General features: G+C 32.5%; 1 protein-coding gene and 2 long non-coding RNA genes across 3 annotated transcripts; 2 read left to right on the top strand and 1 right to left on the bottom strand.

The window, feature by feature from the left end:
* Positions 1-3,835: 3,835 nt before the first annotated feature.
* LOC121122740 (uncharacterized) lies at positions 3,836-10,478 on the bottom strand. The gene is made up of 8 exons (XM_040717777.2): positions 9,410-10,478; positions 8,096-8,804; positions 7,583-8,016; positions 6,650-7,528; positions 6,230-6,592; positions 4,639-6,177; positions 4,262-4,576; positions 3,836-4,147 (listed from the first exon to the last, which is right to left on the bottom strand). The coding sequence occupies exons 1-8, from the start codon at positions 10,227-10,229 to the stop codon at positions 3,969-3,971; spliced, it is 5,238 nt and encodes a 1,745-aa protein (XP_040573711.1). The 5' UTR covers positions 10,230-10,478; the 3' UTR covers positions 3,836-3,968.
* Positions 10,479-11,060: 582 nt separating this feature from the next.
* LOC121123677 (uncharacterized) lies at positions 11,061-12,816 on the top strand. The gene is made up of 3 exons (XR_011781353.1): positions 11,061-11,698; positions 11,878-11,981; positions 12,043-12,816. It is a non-coding gene; the product is annotated as an uncharacterized lncRNA (long non-coding RNA).
* Positions 12,817-13,668: 852 nt separating this feature from the next.
* Positions 13,669-15,152, top strand: LOC121123669 (uncharacterized). The gene is made up of 3 exons (XR_005866061.2): positions 13,669-14,741; positions 14,827-15,001; positions 15,056-15,152. It is a non-coding gene; the product is annotated as an uncharacterized lncRNA (long non-coding RNA).
* The last annotated feature ends 7,233 nt before the right edge of the window (positions 15,153-22,385 follow it).

Genomic DNA, 22,385 nt, shown 5'->3' on the forward strand with positions numbered 1-22,385 from the left:
GGCCTTCTTTGCTGGAAAAATATATTCAAATGTTGAGGCTGTTGTATGGCTTAACAATTATGAGGCCAGAAAAACACGCTGTCTTTTACAAACATGACATTCTAGATGGATATCCTTGATCTTGTGTGCGATTTTTACCTCTTGACAATCTCTTACTGTCAATTCTATAAGGTCATTCTTTGTTATTTGAGGTCCATTAGGTAACTGGTACCCTTTATCCAAAGATGGTTTCTGAAGAGTTTGATTATGTGAGTCACATCCTGAAAGACCTGAATCTGATTGTTTGGGCCAAAGATTTGATAATAGGAAAGAGAGTAATCGTAACTTCTTTTTAAATACATTTTATCGAATGACAGTACTCCAAATGGTTAAACTGACTTTTGAGAGAATTCAGTAAGAGAAAGCAATTTAAAATATTTATGCAAATACTGCAATTGCAATGTAATTCTACATGCACCTACCCTTCTTTTCTTTTTATCAAAATATCTAAAAGTTTATGCTGAATCCCAGGGCACATTTAAATCCATTTTCTCAAAGTTGATGAAGCTGGCAATTGGGGGAGGGGGGGGGGAATTTCTTCTGAAGATAAATATATGCATATCCTCCAACCATTGATCCCAAAAATAGAGAAATTTGAATATCTTCTTCCGTCAATTTTTATTGGACTTGCATTTACCTTTTTGTTCATAAACACATTGACGGAAGAAGATATTTTAAGGTTTGTGATTCCTGTCTCTTTGATACCTTGTGGTACAGATTTTTCTTTTGAAGAGAAATGCCTCTTTTTTTAAGCCTACTTATTTTCAAAAGTAATTTTTTGTTCTTTTTCCTCCAATTAAGATATTACTCCCTCTCAATAATAGCCTGAACTAGCACATTTTTGAATACTTTTCTGATGAATGTTCAAGTTCCATAGCCTCAGGTAAATGGGATTCTTCAGAATGATCTTTATCAATACTCGAATCCAAGTTTTCTTTGCTGTGATGTTATTGATTAATTTATCGAGCATCTTATTTGTATTTCTGGACCAAAGCCTAGAAGAATTACATTTCATTACATTAAACAAGTTTTATTTACTCAATTGGAATATGAAAGTATACCTTTCTTTTCTTCTAAATTTGGGTGTATCAGCCTCGATTCTCGGGAACTATGTAAGTGAAGGGTGGGAAAGGCTTTGGGCTTTCAGCTTTTCCAACTTTGTTGCTCGAACTACTTACATAGTTTGGCATTGGTTTAGCCTTGAAATTTCTTTCGAAAAACTCATTCTGAATGTGTCGAGAATAAGTTCTTACGGTTGTAGCATTAAATTAATCCTGCATATGGCAGACTTTAATCCATTATCAACGGATATCGTCATTTTTAGGAAATAGATGGTAAGAATTCTGCTGATCTGAATCAATGTGAGCCACAGCACAAGTCATAGCACTTCTTTTACGAGTAGGGGAGAGTGAGGATACATGCTACATTTTTTTTTTTTATAACTGTCACAAGTTTCACAATTTTAAAGATAATTCAACGCCTGAGCAACATGACATAAATAGTTACCTTAGACAAATAATTCCAAAGTATTTTTGATGTAGTGCAATAATTAATAGCCATTTGATGATATTTTCGAAACTAACCAAAAGTAGGATACTTGATACACCAGGAGTAGACATGATAACTTTCATTTTGAAGTTATGGGTAGTGTAACATGGCTCCTCCCTAACAAGTATCCTCACTCTGTTCTATCCATTTTAAGAGTGTGAAATTTTGGAAGACGTTTCGAAGAGGAAAACGTGTTTATATATATATAAATAAAATATAAATTTATGTCATATAATTTTGTAAACTATATTATTCTATTTTCCAACTACGTCACACGTCAGCTGCTCCTCTCAACAACAAATCAAAAACTGTTCTGAAAAACATGCCTTCTATTCTATTTACCTTCAAAATCTATTTAAAAAAAAAAGGAAAAACGGTTGATCCTTGTGTTCTCTCTTTTTGTTTATTATGTACTAAGTCACGTGTGTGTTAATATCTCTCTCTAAAAGAAGAATTCTCGGCTATCTTTGGTGTAAATTGATTTAAAAATACATAATAGAATAAATATATATAAATTTCAATATAATTATTATATTTTCCTTACACTAATACTATTTTGAATGTAGAAGGCTCTCTTTCTTTTTAGCAGTCTTTTTGGCAGTCTTATTATTTCTATGAAGAAATTTTGTATAAATATTGATTATTTTGAATAAATAATTATTGATTCTTAAATTGAATCAGATTCGATAGTATGCTCCGAACTTTGATCCCTCGAATCCTCTAACTCTTACGTGTGTAGTTTTAAGATTCATACTAGTGATGTAAATTTCAGATCTATTTGACGAGCCAAATTATTTACTACTTAAGTTCTATTATATAACTTTGTACGGTGAAAATGCTGGGTGGCAAGAATATAGTTAGGCAAACATGTTGGAGGGAAGCATGTATGACGCCAAAAAAGGTTGACGGCGAGGGTGCTGGAGGCAAAAAGAGTGCGAGGCAAACATGTTTGAGGCAAAGCTGGCTGTCCCAATTTCGCACATCACTTGGCAATTATTCACTTTATATGCCTATTATGTGCATGTAAGTATGTACAATATATGCAGTAGTAGACGCACTAACATACATAGGTATCTTGTACAAACGGATTCATTCAAACGACGATAACGAGGAAAAACAACACCATATAAGGAGTATCCATAAAGATGTTATCCCTAACAAATTATAAAATGAAACACTAATAAGTACTTGGATATTTTAAAAGTAACTGCTAATTATTTGAAGGGCATCATTAGTTAGTAAATTATGTTATATAGACCATGGTTTAGAAATGTGTACAAGGTAGAGATAAGACGGATCTTGGAGCCAGATCCGAAGTACCCGGCGGTTACAATGTAAGAGTTTCTCCGCACGTCATACATTCTCTTTCTATCTCGAAATTGGAGACAGTAAGAGGGAATAGTTGAAATTCAATTAACGCAACCTTTTAATAATAAGGAAATAACTTCTCAAAGCGAAGAAAATATTATTGGAATAGGAGGAGAGGTATCACGAATCAATTGTTATACGTTTCTACAAAGGATCAGACGATCATTGGAGTGTGTATGTACAGTATATTTCTAATTATGTATGCATTTAGTAATTTTATGTCTCAGGAGGTATTTGATTTCACAGCATAGAAGTTCCACCACGATACCTGTCCTGTAACTATGCTGTAGGTTCATGGTAGATACAAAAAAGTCGTAGTACTTTACTTAATGAGATGTGATTTCCTCCGGCCTCATCTTCCCCAGTGCTTGAGATGTGGGGAGATGCATCCCCTTACAATGAAAATGGTATAAAATCATCTTTATTCTTAACTTTCTGGTAAATCCGCACCATATTTTACTACATTTTTAAAAGTAAGAAAGCATTTAACTCGGTAATTTCAATTATAAAGGGAGAGGTTGAGTGTCAGCTATAAGTTAGATGCACAACTTTTAATTAAAAAAAAAGTAACGACGTGTTATTATAACAATAATTGACATAATAACTAATGATTATATTCTAATATCAGTAATAACATTGAGTTATTCATTGTTCCGTTTGCGCTTCGTTGAACTCATATTAGAAAAGAAAAAAACGAGGAAAGTACTCGTATGGGGGGGGGGGTTACTAAAATTTTAAATAAAGTAAATATAACTGTAGAAGAGGTTAAGCAACGAGCTAAAGTATCTCCAAAACATACTAACCCCAAAAAAAAAAAAAAAAAAAAATAATAATATGATGTTATGTTAGAAAATAGTAAACACTAAATAAGGCAACATTATTTATGTCATATTTTATTAAAAGCGTAGTTATCCATATTTATGACATAAAATATATTTATTACCTAAATAAATAAAACAATCCTGTTAGTCAATACATAATAAAAAATATGTTTAATAAAATTAAAGTTCAATTTAGGCCAATTTCAATTGTAATTCTTTGAGTTCTTCTTCTTTCTGCATGGCTATTTTTTTCCACTTTTTGTAGGCAGAAAGGACTGATTCTTCGTGGGCCTTTCTTTCCTCAATTTCTTTTTTTAGACGATTGATTTCGTATTCTTTAATGTTCAAACATAGTTCTTCAACGATTCCACCTGAGAATAAGTAATAAAAGATGATCATCAACGACATAAAAACATCTTTAACGTATATATAAAAGTTATTCTTAATCATCATTGAAGATTTGAGACATAAAAGCTTTAAATTACCTGAAGAAACTTGACTAGACGTATTTTCTATAGAATGCATAACCTCACTTTGTCGCTCCGCCCTGGTTTCATTCCTTTTCTTAAGTTTCGACTCATTGTTATAGATAGTGGTATCCATATTTTCATTTCGTACTTTTCTCAGTTCTTCTTTATAGGTGTTGGACTTTTTAGAAAAAAAAATTACATCCTTTCGCAGAATATCAATTTCTTTATCCTTAAATGTAGATTCAACTTGAGTTGAAGCTAATTCCAACTTACAACTTTTTAAAGTATGTCGAAGCTTATCAAACTCTTTTTGACTTTGAGATTCTGACACTAAAAAAATAGAATATATAATTAAGTATCTATAATTCGAAAATAATACTAATTTTACTCACCTTCTAAAATATTATTTTCAAGCTGACGATTAAGTTTCTTCAACTCTTCTATTTCCAAAATAAGTTTATTATTATTATTTAAAATCTCACTCAATGCAACAGATTCCTGACTCAACTTATTCTCGAGACACGTAATGGCCTCTTTTTTAAGGTTGACTTGGTCACTTAATAGCGCAGTATCATTTTCCTTTGATTTGACAAGATTTTGTAATGAAGCAATTTCCTCATTGACTGAAACACCATCATGCAGATACGACTTCATTTTTTCTTTGTATTCATTATGGGTATCTTCAATTTCTTTCCTGTGATCTTTCAAAATGGAATTAATTGTTTCTTTTAATTCTAATATTTCTTGTTGTTTTGTTTGGAGAACATTCTCATTCGACTCAGTCAATCGAACTAAGTCTTCATTGATTTTTTCCTTTTCATACATTAATAGCTTAATTTGAGAGGATAAGGAAGTAATTTTGGACGATAGTTCCGAATTCGCTGATTTTAAATCAACAAACGCAGAATCATTATGTTTCAATTTGGAGATTTCATTTTCTAATTTATTGCATTTTATTTTAAAGTGAGCAATTTCTTCCTCTTTACAACTAGAATGAGTAAGAATGTTTTCTTTATGTTTAATCTTTTCACCTTCAAATTTGTTTCTTCCTTCATCCAGAATAGATTGAAGCCGAGATGATTCACCTAATTGAAATTTGACATTTTCAAGCTCAATCTCATAGGATTCAACACATGATTGTAACTCTTTAGTATTTAATTCACATATACGAAGCTCATTTTTACACTCATTCAAATCGGATTCCATTTGAAGATTTTTAGTAGAATACACATCATACCTTGAGGTTAAATCTCTATTTTCATTAATAAGTGAATCAACACTTTGTTGTAATTCTTTAATTTCATCTTCTTTGGAACGTGACGTTTTTTTATAAGATTCCACATCAGAAAGAAGCTGCAACTTTTGCTCATTTAACAGACTTATATTATTTTCCAACTTATTTAATTCGTCACTTTTATATTTTAATTTCAATTGTAAATCATGGATGTTACTCCCTTGATCCTCGATGCTAAGCTGTGCCTTTTTTAGAGATGACTCAAGCTCACTGTTTTTTCCTTCCAATAGCTTGAAATCCATATTATTTTTAGAGCTTTCTCCGTCAAGTGATGACCTTAGTATCTCTATCTCTTTAGCAAAGCTGTGATTTAGATTATGTAGTTCATCAAATCTAAGGTGCCATTCTTCCTTTTCATCTGTCACAGTTATAAGTTGAGTGTTTACCAAATTCATTTCTTTTTCATTCTCAGCAATTTTAATTTTTGCTTCATCTAATCTAGTAGAACTTAATTCAAAGCTTTTTTGCAATTCCTTCACCTGATTCTCTAAACTTGTCTTTGATGCCTCTATTTCGTCAATGTGAATAATACTTTGCTTATTTTCTTGAGTAAGAGATTTATATTGAAATTCTAATAGAGTCAATGCGTTATCCTTCTCTTGGATACCTTGATGAATTGATACACTCTCTGATTCAACTAAAAGCAAATACAATTACAAAAATATACGATTATAAAAAAATTATCGTACGTTTTTCAACAGTCTCTTTCATCCTTTGTATTTCTGCATTTGACAAGGATTCACACTCATGTTTCTGTTCAGTTAATTTTTGTAGTTCAATCTTTAGTCCGTCTATTACAGTATTATTTTCTTCAAGGACACCACATTTTTCATCCAAATCTCGTTGTTGTGTTGAAATTTTGTTCTCAAGATCATTTTTGAGACCTTTCAATTGTTCAAAATTTGCATTAAGTTTTTCCAGTTCCATATCTTGAGATTCAATACGAGACGATAGTTTTGATATTTCTATATTTTTCTCTTGAATTTCATCAGCACACTTACTTAGTTTATTTGTAACTTGTGAGGATGGACTACTTTGTTCTTCCGATTCAACTGCAATTAAAAAAAAATGAATTCAACAATAATATTCAACCCATGATATCAACTTACTATTTTTAAGACTTGTTTCTAGCAATTTAATTTTTTCATTCAAAGCACTTTCATTGGTAATTTTTTCATCTTTCATACATTGCAGTTCTTTAGTTAATTCTTCAATTATCAAATTTTTTTCTGTATATATTTCATTTGTATTAGTAAGTTTTGCTTCAATTTCATTTACTTTATTTGTTTCTTGATATGTCAACTTTTTTTTCAAAGATACATTTTCATTTTCCATTTCTATTTTCTCTTTCTCCAAGGTTTCATAGTCATTTAGAATAACAAGGGCATTATCATTTAGTTCAGCTATTTTTTCCTCATATTCAGTCAATTCTTTATTCATCTGATTTATACTCTCAATATTTTTATTTAATTCAAGTTGTTCAATTTTTTCCTCAAGTTTTTCAATTATTGCTTGTTTATCATTAAGAACATTCCGACATTCCTGAAGCTCATTTTGAAGCATTTCAACTTCATTATTTTTCTCATCTTCATCAATTTTATTTGTTGTGAGGTCATTTGCTTGACTTATTTTGTTGAGTCTGACTTCATTCTCTAAATCATTTGCATAATTCTGTAATTCTTCAAATTTCCTAGTTAACTCTTCAATAGCTGTCAACGTAACATCTCCAAAAGGAGATGAATCTGTCCAAGAACCATTACTAAGATTTGTTTGCTTCCTTTCTTCATTTAAAGACTGAATCAATTCTAATTCTTTCTTTTTGAATGATTCTTCTGACAACTGCATTCTAACTTCAAAGTCTCCTTTTTCTTTTTCAAGAAAATTTAATTTTTCTTGCGTTATTTTTAAAGTTTTATCCAAGTCAACCACTTTTTCTTGACACTGTTCATTACTCAATTGTAACTCTGATATTTTTTTCCTCAGTGACTCTATAATAATGAAAATATAATATATAGTAAACACAACAAAATTGTGGAACTTACCCTTGGTGCAATTTTCTTCCGTAATATTAAGTATTTCATTTTCTAAATCTTTCATCTTACTCTTGACTTCATGGAGCTCTTTGTTAGAGACAAAGTATAGACTCTCCATATCAGATTTGGACTTTTCTGTATTTCTTAATTGCTCCTTTAGTTCCGTGAAACTCTTTTGTGGTGAAGAGGCTTTCATTGTATTCCCAAGTTCTATAAATTCTTGAAGTTCAGATAGTTCTTTTTCTGATATTTTAAACGAATCTGTCGGTCGTTTTATCCCATCATTCAATGGACTTTCCGACATCGAAGAAGTGTCTAATGGTTCATTTTCTTCGTCTGATTTATAGTTGATCTCACCAAATCGAACTGTTTTTCTTCTACTTCTCTCAGATATGTAATTATTAGAAGGTTGTATATCATCCACTGATTCAAAAATAGACAAACTAGAAATTGGAAAAACAAAATTTAGTCCAAGTTTAGTTGTTTCGAGAGGTAAAAAAAAAAACCCAAAAAAAAACTTACTCTTGTCCTGTTAATACGTCAAGATCATCAGTTTTAGAATCAATTTCATCATTAAACATATCAAATGAATCACTATCGTTGCCATTACTTTCGTAATATTTAGTAAAAATTTTTGGGAAAAAACTCATTCTTCTCGTTTTACGGGTCTGTACACTAGCAGCCCAAGTTTCCCTACGAAGATATTTAGCTTTATTCGCCGGCTTTTCTTCAAATAACTGAGATGTTGAAGGTGAAGCAACTTGACCTGAAAGTAATCTGTCCCTCAATACTTGAAGTTGTTCTTCTTGATCTTTCATATCCAAACAAAGTCTCTCCCTTTCACTAGCCATTTGTCTTTCTTTTTCTTCAATTTGTCGATCCTTTTCTGTTATAACACTTTTAAGTTGTTCTAGTTCAACTACTCGATCTCCATTCTTTTCTTCTTCAAGCTTACGCTGAAGAGCGATAATTTCTTTTTTAAGTCTTTTTAATTGTGTTTGATCGTCTAAAACTTCATTCACTTTAGCATGTTGAACAATATTTTTAGCTCTAGATGCAAATTCTAGAGTGGATTTTGTTTGCTCTTTCTCAACAGGAGTCACAGTACAAATAATAGCTGTCCTAGCATTTCCTCCCAATGAATTTTTTAATATCCGTGTTAACTTAGAATCCCGAAATGGAACAAAATCTCTGGAGCCTTCACTTAACTTACTAATGACCTGGCTTAAAACTAAAATATGTAAAAAAATATATATAATGGATAATATAATAGTTAGACATGGGCTGATATCAAAATATTTTCCAACCCGATATTTTAGATCTGAATAAATGTACCCGTATCTCTGAGAGCATTTGTGTTGTCTTTTTTTTTGCTTGCTAACAAATCCTATGGATACAATCATTTTAAAGAAATCAAAACGGAACATTTATAGGTAGTTTTTCAGTGGCAAGATTTTATTTGAATACAAAAATATTGGAGTTATAAAGTAAGGATTCCTCCATTTGATCCCAGTTGAGTAATGTTAGAAAGATGATCGTTCAAAATTTTTAAAAAACAATTTTAACAATGAATCAATTTTATCTTGGATTTTTACCAAATACAATGACCAAGGAGAAAAACCTTGTCCAGCAATCTTTTAAAAAAGTACATAAGGCATAACAGATGCGTTAATTCATGCATCTTAGTGTGAGTACTCTGCATTAAGTATTCCCCCCCTACAAAGATTCCCTCCTTGATTCTGATTGCATCATATAAAATATCGGATCAGATACGATGCAGATATTGGATATTTCATAGGATATATCAGCCCAGGTCTACAACTAGTAATAATGTACCTAAAAGAGATTTATTGATATTGCCTCCTTCGCGTAGCCTTTCTCCAGTTGAGCCAGTTTGCTCCACACGTTCTGAACCAGCCAAGTCAACGAGATTCAAATGGGAAACGGTGATGGCTCCATCCGGCTCTCCATTCCCCTCATGAGAGGACACTTGAGAAGACTCAATGATAAGCCTGAATATGGTATGACTACGGGAACTCCTCTTATTCATGTTAGTGGATCCAATGTGACGATGTTGCTCCCCGTAGAGAAGACATTGGATCACTTCTTCCGGAGCACTAACTATCTCTTCCGTGGCTCCGTCCACCCACACATTTCCTTCCGTGTCTTCTTTGAGCTGGAGATACTTTTTGCTCCCCCCGGAGTAAGCGAGAAGATCCACGATGTTCTCGTTGTAAATCTCTAAATAGGAGACCCGAAGAAGAAACTCTCTGTTCTGTGTGGCTTCAATGGAGGCGAAGATCTGATCAATAGCCGCGGGAATGACTCCGGCTTCATCCTCATCCCCCATCATCGTATGCGTCTTACCTGAAGAGGTCTGTCCATAGGCGAAAATGGTTCCGTTAAATCCACGAAAGGCAGAATGAATGATATTGGTGCAAAGCTGAGAGAAAATGTCTTCATTCCGAGAGTTGGCATCAAAGACCTGGTCGAAGCGATAAGACTTCTTCTTGTCATCCGACCAAATCATATCCTCCCCACTCAGCCACTTTATCTCCTTCTTCGCTTTTATCTCTCGTGGAATCAAGCTACGTATGCGAATACCAACTTGAACAGACTCGCTCCCACCTTGACTTCCTGATCTACTTTCCGACATTTTGCAAAATTATATATTTACTACCTTCTCTTCCCTTCCTCTCTAAACTTAATTATGAACTGTCAAGAATTTAAAGATATTCCATTTCCTCGCTTCAACCAAAAGTACTCAGGGCTACCACAATGCTCGGGCTACAAATTAGTATCGAAACCCGTATCTTTGAGGAAATTATGGATAGGGTTGAAAAAACATTTTTGACTTTTTGTATTTGCAACCGGAACAGTATTTTTTTTTTCTAAAGCTGTTAGCATTATTATTTTATGATTGAAGAGAGGACATCAAAGTATAAAGTAACTGCATGAAAGAAGTGGAGTAATACTGAGGATTTTGTGTGGTGTTACTTATAAGCGGACTCAGATTAGAATTGAGGATTGACATTTCTGTCTATATCATTGCTAGATAAGGAGTAGCATTTGTGTTTATTTCCTTCCACTCATATCTGTAATGTGTAGCTAATCTAATGATTCATGTTCCAACTTAAACCCTTTATAGGGCACTGATTCCATATATCATCATTTTTTTTTGTCACGTATTCTCTGGAAATATAATCTGTTAAAGCATAAAGTACATTAGTTCAAGGTAACTTGAAATAACTAAAATATAAATTGCAATCAAATGTCTTGTAATAATATTACTCAGGATGATTTTGCTTCACAATCATATTGATCAGCATAATTTTGTCTCACAATCAAAATGTACACGATCATATTACCACAATCATTTTGTCCGCAATCATATTACTGGGATCATTTTACTGGACACCTATTATAAGGATGAGACGAAATTGATGTTGGTATGATTAGGTTCTTAACTGGCTGATCTGGTATTATTATGATTTTTTCTATCTTTCGACGCCGTTGTAATATTGATATAATATATTTTCGTTATTAATTCCCCGATTTGTCCTTCGTCTTTTGACGATATTTCTGATATCCGAACTTCGGAGCATGTTGACGTCTCATTTTTTGATCTGAATGTAGAAGAAGGATGTAGAGCTGAAATGTCTCCCGAAAATGGTTGTTCCTGTTCTCTAGGGCCATTGGATCGATTAGGTAACAAAACTTCTTCTTTTAATTGGTTTGATTACTAATGTGTTTCTTTACGGCAAGATCAATACTCAGAGATGTCTTATTTCTCCATTGAGTCATGAACCCTATATATTTTGACATTTTAATGCCCAAGATAGGGATGATTAAAATTCATTGGAAGACTATGTGTCCCGAATTCGGTACCTATATTGGGTCGGCGAAGCGATGTTTGCCATATTTGTTATGATCATTCTCAAGAATTGGCCTCATTATTCAGAGAATCCATACAGAAAAATCCTTTGGTTGATTGGATTTAAATATTAACGACAGTATTAAGGAGCACATGCACCATGTCCAAAGCGAATACAGAGATTACTTTACGAAGGCTGAATACGCAAAAAATCATCAAGAATCTGTTACGTTATTGACTGTCGACTTTTCGTCAGCTAAATAAATCCCTTCTCGTCAATTCAAATTGAAAAAACACATTTCATTTCTCTATTTAAAGTTAATCTTTTTGCTATTCAGAATATCCAATATATATATTTTTGATGTGGCTGAGCAGTTTCATTTGTATCTCATATTTCAGTTTTTGTAATCTTGTTCTAACATAATTTTAGCAAACTATGAACAAAGGCTCAAATTGTGTGGCATTTCTCTTATATCATTAATTGCAGCGTATAAGTGTTGTTCTTCATCTTGAAATACAATGTCCCAATTGTGGGTAAGAAAGTTAAAATAAGATTGAGAGTTCTTCTATTTTTAACAATTAGTTTTCTTTACAGAAGCCAGAGCAAAAATGATGTAATTACGGCTTTTGTAGCATATATTGTTATTTGTGGTGCATTTGATGAAGTTATAATCAACAAAAAATTGAATCCGTGGAAAATTTAGTATAGAAGTTGTTGTCAAATATTCCACTAAATTCAATGTTATATCCTCGAAGACGGGTGACATTTTTCGATAAGTATTTCTGTCCTCTAAAATGAATAAAGAACTATCACATATTTATCTTCAAATCTACTTCTCCTGGAGTCGTACGCGTAGAAGAATGGTCTGATAGTTGACAAACTCTTTCTCTGAACTAACTAAAGCATGGAATTTTTTCCAATGAATTGCCTCTCACGATTCCTGAAATGTATATATCTAAAGGGAAAAAAACTTATCGGAAGAAAGAATGAAGTATCTTATGAGGAATGTCGTTCCTTTACTTTCTTGTAATGAAAAGAAACAACTTTTTTTAAAAATCCATAAAAAATGAAACGAACTTATTCAACAAAAAAATAATAAATATTCATTTTCCTCAATGTAAAGATTTCTTGCTTACGTTCACTTCTCTCCTACATCTGTCAATTTATCCAAAGTTTCTTCATCATTTTTATCTTCACTATCTAATTATTTGGAAGAGAATACTCACTCCTTCAGCATTATCAGCTAAGTTATTACAAGGGATCACTCAACATTAAGTTGTTTACCTATATTAACATTTAATCCACCCCTTTTCTATTATCAGACTCGACATACTATAAGGATTGTACAAGTAACCTATTTTTACCCAAAACAAGGACTCTCGCATGAATATACAAATGATGTGTTTAAATCATATGTAAAAGAAAGAAAATGTGTAAATATTTGAAGAAGGAGATTGATTAAACAATGCGAAATTTTTAGAACATATAAGTATCTCCTAAAAATTAATAATATAAAATACCATATATAGTTGTTATTAGAATAAACCAAACATTAATTTATTAGTTTTCATTTTTTTTATGTGTATTTTTTTAATAATCCAAGAATATACCCATAAAGTGATTTGAATAAGTAATTCTTATTGAGTATTTAATTTAGACCAATTTATTTTTGTACCTAAACGATGGTTAAACTTCAATTATATTGTCATACTAAATATTTTTTAGTATACAAATATAATTGAATAATTCCATACATATATTTTCTACTAGTTCAAAAGGTATAATTTTGTAAATCTAACATGCCAACTATGTAATTAATATGATGACACATATTATCGTTAGGTCTAATGGTGTCCAATTAATTACTAACTTATGAATCATTATCAGTAATAACCATCATCTTTTATAAGCAAACTTAAAGATTATTTAAAACTAGATTATAGTACAACATAACTAAAAGTAGATCAGAATAAAATATATTTATTATAAAGTTTAAAACCATTTATTCCAGATATTCCCAATGTTTCAAATAAAATATATTCTGACTTCATAATGCATGCTTAAGTAGTAATGTTACTTTAGCAGGACAGTAAATTATTTACTTTAAAAACTAAAGCAATAGAACATGAAATATCCGGGTCCTTAAAAAAAAATCCCTACAACTTTGTGGCCTTATATCTCGGGTTCTAGATTAAGTAAAAGGTTTTTGTTAATTTCTACAGAAAGTTCCGAGGATTTTCTCTTTCTTTCTATATATTTTTTGTCCATAACGTTAGTACGAGTCATTTTCACGATGGAGTCCCGACGAGAAAAAATCCTTGCTCTCCTCGAAGCACATGCTTCCACCAAGGAGATCGCCGAACCGCTCAAGTTGCTACTGCAAGACCGTCTACAATGTTAATAAGCGCATGGAAGCTGGCTAGGACCTTATGCGACGCAGTGGAAGTGGGAGAAAACAAAAAGTGGATCTGGCGAGGTACAAGGAGCATGCACTCGCCAACCTGAACTCCACGATCACATCGATTGCAGAGGATCTTGGGGTGGCAAGGTCAACTGCATCTCTCTGGGGGCAAAAAATAGGCGGAAAATCCTTCAGAAGAGTTGGAAGGTCCTTAGTGTCCCAAAAGCAGCGTGACAAGAGGTTTGAGAGGCCAAAAAACTCTTGAAAGCGATAAAGTGAAATCCAGCCGACATCGTTGTATTTTCAGATGAGAAGACTTTTAAGGTGGATCCGGTGTTTAACTGGCAAGGAGATCAGGTATTAACATTCCCCGACGTACCACTTGGTGGCTCCGCCAGGTACGTGACCGCCACAAGGGATGCCGTGTCGTAGTGATGATGGGCCTCTTTGCACCCAACGGTAATAGATGAAACCAATTTGGTTCCCCACTGGATATCGCCATAAAGCTGACGATTACCTCGATATCCTCAACAACAAGGTTGTCCCATGGCTCTGAAAATTGTCAAGGGTGGCACCTGTCGTATTCAAGCAGGACGGGCCCCCTGCATACACCGCCAAAGACGTTCAATAATTCCTCGTCAAGAATCTCCATAAGAACGTTGCTTATTTGCCCCTCAGAGTCATAACCTCAACCCACTAGACCACAGTATCTAGGTGCATATTGAGACCAAGGTCTGTAAAGTTTGCCACCCCAACATGAACTCTCTTATGCCTGTGGGGACAAGGTATGGGCCTCAATGTCCGCCTTGTACCTTCGGAAAACCTGTGCCGCCTTCAGACCCCGCATTGAGCGCTGCATCGCCGCTGAGATCGGCTATATTGATTAAAAATGGTAATCATAAGCATACCAATCTATTCCATATAATATATTTATAAGTAAATCTTAGCTTAATCGTTACCTTTATTTTATTACGCAGCCTTTACTCCAAAAAGAAACTGAAAAAGGACCGAAATCATCTGGTAATTAACCAAATCAGTCAACCATATTCCTGAGCCTCCCTTCATGACCCCTCTTTGAAAACCATTGCCTTAAGCGACCTTAATTTTCGGTGCCCTTCTGGAGCTTGGAGTACTACGCACTCTCTGTATAAGGTAGCTACGGCCCTGTTTGTATCTAATATCATTTCTATGACACAAATTTTCTAGCGACGCCTCTTACTTTAAGTGCTTATTACCAAACTGAGCCTGTATAAAAAAAGGACCGAAGACCAGAACCAAGACCAATAAAGCTGAACCGAGACCGAAACTGTTGATATAAAAGAACCGAGACCGGGAATCTGAACTGGGCACAACCTTGTCTATACATATTATTTACAATGATTAATTTTTTTTAGTTGGTTATTTCTCAAATTTTGTATACTTTTATTTTTGCACTGGGGTAAAAGATAACGATCATGAGCATACATGTAAATCCGGTGTGCTTTTTAGCTGACCTGCTAATTTGTAATTGGTATAAAGTATAAAGAAGGAATTTTCTTTTCCTTAGCAGTTGTCATTATTATTTAATTCCTGAGTAGTGAACATCCTTTCCTAAATGTATTCAATTATATTCAAAATTTAAAAAAGACCCTGATGATTTGTTGCAGAGAAATAATTGTAAGTCCTTGTTGGACTCAGTGTATATTTAGGGATCGAAATTGGAGTAATTCTAGCCTATGTCCTTGTTTATATCCTTTTTTCCTTCATCTCTTATCACAACTGATTATAGCAGATCGAATGAAATATCATGAGCATTATTCTTTCTCTCAGGGTTAGAATGTGGATTTTCGGTTTCTCTTTTTTTTTAACATGTCCATTCCACACTGGATTTTCATCTTTGATCATGATAAATAAAAAAGAAAATACATCAACGGCAACATAACTTCCTTTTTTCAAAAGAAACTAAAACAAATTTTAAAAATTCAAAGAGTTTTACTTTTATTTCATAATGAAAATACTCATTTATAGTTTTGTTTTACACAGTTTTGAAAATTATACTAGATGCCCCCATTGTCCATGCACGGAATAAACCAATTTCGGTATTTTAATACTCGGTGATTTTTTTATTTTTCCTTAAATAACTTTTCATATAGAGATTTGAATGGAATTATTATTTCATACAAAAAAGTGCACAAATTTAATTCATTATATATCTTATTTTTATAATGGTAGATGATTAGTTGACTAAATATTTATTAATTTGTGATTATGAAAAAGCCTGAAAAATATTGAGTTTTTGGAAACAAATCCGGTTCCAATTACACAATTTGTACAAATTTACCTAATTTAAAATTATTGCAAGACACAAATTATGATGTGAATAAATGTATCTTTTAAGCTTTATCGTTAGTGGAGTTCTCAAATAATTTTGTAATTTCAAATGATGAAAATGAATTGAAAAAATTGTTTTTTCAATAATAGAAATTGAAGTTATTAACTGATTTTCATAAATTAGTTTAATTTGATACAATATTCTTTCAAACCATTTTTTGGTAATATTTATTTTTGGAGTCAAACGCACGTTTCTCACTACTCCGATGCATGACAGCGACTGATAGTGATTTTTTATAAATAAAAAAACTACTTTAGTATCTCGTCTCTAGTATGAAACCAGTCCCACTCCAATACTACTTCTACAGTCTGACTCCACGCATTATAAAAAAAAAAATTCCTTACCCTGTATAACCTTCCAATAATAATTGTGCAACTATTTTAAAGACACACATTTTTCTCAGGCACATTTTCTTCAAAATAATTGTGCAATATGCCTAGGTCATTCTCAAATATAATGATCATTCTGCGGTACGTTTGTTCACATGCTCTTACCATATAAAGGTTTGTCTTAGTATAAGTTCTTCATTGATTCTGGTGCATGTACAATGATGTTAATAACCAATCGTTTATATATTGAGTATGTAAAAAAAAAAATGCAAAAATCAATACGGTAAACCAGACAGTCCCTGATAGTATGAGGGATATTTTAGAAGAGAGTAGCTTATCTGTCATGATGTTTCATTAGAATAGTTAAAAGCAGCTGTGACGAGGAGGGACGGGATAATGAAATAAACAAGGACGTAGGCAATAATTACTCCTATGTCGATCCTCAATTCAACTCTGAGTTCAAGTAAAACTTACAATGTAAACTCTGCAACAAAGCTTTAAAGTTACACTCTGTTTTTTGCCAATTCATTTAATTTGCAATCCTTCCAAAATAGAATGTTTTAATCCAAAAGTATCGATCAAGTCTAATTTTTGAAAAATATATCAGATTTACTTCTTCTTCTTATTGGATGAAAGTAATGGTTATCATTGTGAAGGACATATATGCCATCAAATCCACTAAGTCATTAAACAGAAAAAAAGTGGAGTTTAAATGAAAATATGAAAGAACCTCATATCGGATATTGGCTCATAATATCGTCAATAATTCTATAAAAAGGACTAATATCCATGAGACACATATACTCTTTGAGATATGTCTGAAAAAACTCTCTAGAGGTATTTTATTACTCCAAACCGTCCAAGCATAGCCTTGAGATGACTCCACAATGACTCAATCAACTGAGTATCATCTCCAGTTAATGGATCCACAAAGTTATACTTATGCACAACACTAATGTGTCCCATATCTGACTCATTCCCATGGTTACAATACGCTGCCCAATCGTCAGAAATGACAGTTGTTCCGGGTAAAAACTGTTCAGCAATGAGTGGTAACAATGTTGCCGCTGAACGATCTTCAACTTCAACTAGAAAGTATTTCTCACTGTCCCTATTGACAACTCCAAAGACCCAATGACCTTCCTGGTACACCTATCTATGGTAGGGGTAGGCAACCTTTGAGACAGGGAGTGCTAACTTCAACATTTCTAATCAATGAATGTACCAATATTAACAATAATGGTAAAAAACACACAAACTACGAGTATATGTTATAATTTGTGCGTGCCAGTGAATATGCCTCCTCGGTCCCACAGGGGTACACGTGCCATAGGTTGCCGACCCCTGCTCTATGGTATTTAGTCCTACCAAATTAATATCCATCAATTTCTACAATTCTTCTAGGGCGCGAATTTGCACTCTGCGACTCCTGTGCAAAGTATTCCTGAAAGTAATTCATGACTCATAGTAGATATAGGAAAAAGTCGTGATGCCTTAAGTAATTAGATATGATCTCCTACGGCCTCATCCCCCAGTCAACTTATGTAGGCTGGGAGAAATCACCCCCCCTCCTCCAAATACTCCATAAGAGCCAAATTACAACTTCTTCCATACCATGAGACCTTCAATCTACTTTCGTGATCCTTCCAAGTGCTAATTCACCGATTAACTCGGTACAATTGAGGTTCTTCTCCTCTTCCTCCGTCAATATATTCTTTGCTTCACTTCGCGTCCCTACTCTAAACATACCGAAGGTATTTCTTATTTATTGAAAGGTTAGGATAATTGAACTAGAAGGTTTCGTTGTCGCTGTCTCCAAATTTAAGGTGGAAAGAGAAATTAAGAAGTGCGAGCAAACATGTAGATCAAGACTAACAGCTTTTTGAGATCTAAAAATACTTCTGCCCTTTTTTAAGATCCGTAAAAGTTCAAGTATCTGAAGCCGGGTGGTTTCACGGATCATTTGGATAATACAAGTTTACTTATGCTGTACCCGAGTACTTTAAATTTGAGTCAAAGACCCGTTCTATCTCCACACTATGTTTGAAATACTGATATCTATAATATAAGCCAAAAAATTTGATATTATTTTTAATATAATAATTAATTAAGTTGACACATATCAATTAATGGGGCCTTGTAAAGAGGCAAAAAGATACATGCTAACAAAAAAGTAACACATAATACATATTTGAAGGATTTATGAAAATCAATTTTGGAATACAAGACATAAATATCATAACAATCTTAGCTATAATTACATCATGGTCTATGGAACACAATTATTTTTTCGTAGATGATCATAAATCAAATTCCGTCTCTCCAACAAGATTTGTAATAGGAAGAAAGAAGTTGATTTTTTGCAATTTTAGGTACATACATATCTACCTACAGGGTGCCCCAGAATTAGAACCCCATAAAACAAAATTAGATTACGGTTTTTGTTATGATAATATGTATTTACACTTTTTACAGCTTTAATATTGTCTTACAATTGACCAATACATCAATCAATATGCAAGTCCTTGATTTGAACAACTTGGTAGAGAAGCATTGTCAATGACTTGCAGCTAGATTCCACAACATCTTACAGAATATTTTACCACGTGGCCCCTGCAGCTGCCAATAATCCACAGCTATTCACAAAAATTTAAAATTTTGAAAGAAGAAATCGAATCTTAAATTTTCTAGTAAAAATTTTTTTTTTTTTTTTTTTTGGGGGGGGGTCTACAGCCACTACAGCCCACGCCCTGCGGACGCCCCTGATGACATTATAGTTAAGTGTACTCTAAATTTGAACCACTCTGTATTCTTGTTTGGGTGTTGTGTATGGTAAGCGTAACCTTTATGATTTATGAATCTACGTCCCAATGTAACCATTCTTTTTTTTATTGCTTCTTTCAGGAGATATGTAACTAATTGCATACTTAAGTGCAAATGCATTTGTGGCTTATTATATAATATATGCTCATACCTCAGTAAAAGGGTCAGAAGGTCACACACTTTGTGTTAGACTAAATAATTAAGTTATTGATTAATTAAATGAAGATAAATCGACTCAGATCATGAGATACAACACTTTAGGTCGTGTAACCTTTCAACATAATATCTACATCTATATTACGTCATAAGCTTTATTGTATCACGAAACCTTTCCTCGCACAAGAAACATAAAAAAGGCCTTAAATTAAAATATTATTTTGTGTAGTGTTAAGATATACAATTTTATGTTCAAATGCATAGTTTTGTTACATTTCTTCATAAAAATTGAAAATTGACGTTAGACGAAAAAGATAAAAAAATGAAAAATTATTCAGAAAATGACAGATATTTCAGATAACATCAATTCTTTGTACAATATAAATTAAATCATATCAGAGTTAAAATGGACCTCATGCATGTTTAAGCCTGCTCAAAGAGGACCTTTTCTATTGTCTTTTTTTTTTTCATGTGGGTAAATATATAAAAAACATGTTGGTGTTTTTTTTATTTATAGGCCATCAAAAAATACTTATTTCAAGTCCATTTTTTTTACGTTGTTTCTACTTGGAGTTTGATTAATTGATTTTTAAAATTTCTTTGATAATTGATTTTCTATCTATTGGTATAAAAATTTTTTTTTTTTTTTTTAATTCAAAAATTATAAGGATGCACCTCGTTAAAAATGGATTCTTCAAGGTAATGTTTATTTAGTATATTTATAGTCGTATTATTATGCAATTAACTAACAAACTCTGTTATTTATAATTAAATAATTATAGGGAAGAAGATGTTCTAGCTGCAATGATCTACAAACTTACAAGTAAAAAATCAACTAACTAACCAACTCATTACATACTGACATTTTGTTTGTGCCAAATTAAGTATTTACCCAAGACCTACTTATGAATGTAGGTACAATATGGGCATATTAAAGCTATTAACCAAGTGGGAAGCGAAGGACATATGATCAATATTTGTCCGAATATACATTGTTGGCTACGCGACAACTTTTTGTACTATAAGGACGTTGAGTATACTTAAATATTGTTCTATAACTAAAAATGTGAAAATTGTCGAAAATTTTGAGAGTGTGAATAATATAATCTTGAATTATAACAGGTTTAAAATTATCTAGTGCACAATAATCATCTTTTGATTAAAGATAGGGCAAGTCCTCTTTTTCTCGAAACCGTATGGGTTTGGATCTTTAGACCTAAATACTTGGGAAAATTTCGGATACCCAAACTTTTGGATCCCGATCTGAAACTAAAATTAGACAGAAACTTGTCTCCAATTTTATAAGCATCCTACGTGAAGTTTATACTTAAATAAAATAGGATCAGGATTAGTTATTACTAGATTTTTTTAATAATAATATTGGACACGTCTTTATTTTTATTGTATCTCGCAACCTATCCTGCAAAAATAAACAGAAAAAGGCTCAAAATCAATTGATAGTTCCCCAATATTTCAAACTAAAGAATTATTATTTAGTAATAGTTCATAACTGTTCACAGCTTAATAAGAAATTATTCGTATCCAACCAATCAATATTAAAAACACTAATTAGAGGGGGGAAAAAGAAAATTCAACAGGTTACAACAAAATACAGTTTACATTTTAGTGTTTGGTTGCATGGCCCTACCTCGTAAACTCATAAATATAGAGTTTATTTTGTGATCAGTTGTAGATGTTCTTCCTTCTTTTCTCCAAATTAGTGTTCTGAACGTTGATTGGTTGAATTATAATTAGGTCCTTTTAAACTGTGAACAATCTTAACAATCATTGGACAATAATTCATTATAGTTGAGAAAAAGTGGGTTATGCACCAACTGATTTTTAACCATTTTCTCTATTTCATTTCGGGAAAAAGTTATGTTATACAATAAAGGCAAGGAAGTGTGGACTAACCACACGATACAACTGTTTATGCAGATGTCGCTCCAATCACTAATCAAAATGAATAGAGTATATGTTAAATATAAATAAAATCTATGTTTTTATAACTATGATCAAGTATTAAGCAATACTTGCATAAGCTTTTTAGATCCAGAAAATCCCTCAGACCTTTAAAACTGCGAATAGTATAGTGTTCCTTGTTTGCAAATACATTTCAATTTTCAAAATAGGGGTGAATATAATTAATGAGAGCACGAATATCATCTTGGCTACCTACATAGAATACTTTTTTTAAATGTTTGCACAAGAGGATTTCGACAATTTTCACATATCTTCTGTGGTATCCTTAAAAATGACATGTTTCCATGAAAAAAAAGATTTCACGTAGACCGATAATCCACTCAACCTAACAAGTGCATTTTGTCACTTGGTTTATGAATAGCTTTGATTCTGTTCATCCCTATCGAGTTGTGAAGTACAGATGAGGTCAAAAGAGTATGCCTATGAGGAAATGACCCAAATCTATAATCAACCTTAAACCAACTCTTTTAAAAAGACCAATGATACTTTGGGAAGCATGCACAAAAACACACACTTATTCACAAATTACTTATAAAGGAATTAGATCTAACGAGTCGATGTTGTTTCTTGTGCGTCGTTCTTACAGTAAACTTGTTCAAATAAGGTTTAAAATATAGTGTGTTTAAAGTAGAGCTCATTTCCGTATATGAATAGAATATATATATTAACTTGTATTACAGCATGAAATAAACATGATTGATAAAGATATTTTTCGAATAAAAGAGAACAAAAAAAGGATGACTTTTTTAAGATCATTAATGACCAAAAAGCACCCTTTAACAATTTGAATTCAATTTCATAAATTTTTTACTATGAATTATTTTGTCATTTGATCATAATGGTTTTCTTTTACATTTAAACAGGCGCTTTGCGT

The sequence above is a fragment of the Lepeophtheirus salmonis genome, chromosome 8 (genome assembly GCF_016086655.4).
Source record: "Lepeophtheirus salmonis chromosome 8, UVic_Lsal_1.4, whole genome shotgun sequence".
Lineage (NCBI taxonomy): Eukaryota > Metazoa > Arthropoda > Copepoda > Siphonostomatoida > Caligidae > Lepeophtheirus > Lepeophtheirus salmonis.

Coding starts and splice junctions, on each gene's coding strand:
- LOC121122740 (XM_040717777.2), bottom strand. CDS start 10,229: ATGTCGGAAAGTAGATCAGGAAGTCAAGGTGGGAGCGAGTCTGTTCAA. Junction 8,805..9,409: donor TATCAATAAATCTCTTTTAG/GTACATTATTAC, acceptor TACATATTTTAG/TTTTAAGCCAGGTCATTAGT. Junction 6,178..6,229: donor GAAAGAGACTGTTGAAAAAC/GTACGATAATTT, acceptor ATTTGCTTTTAG/TTGAATCAGAGAGTGTATCA.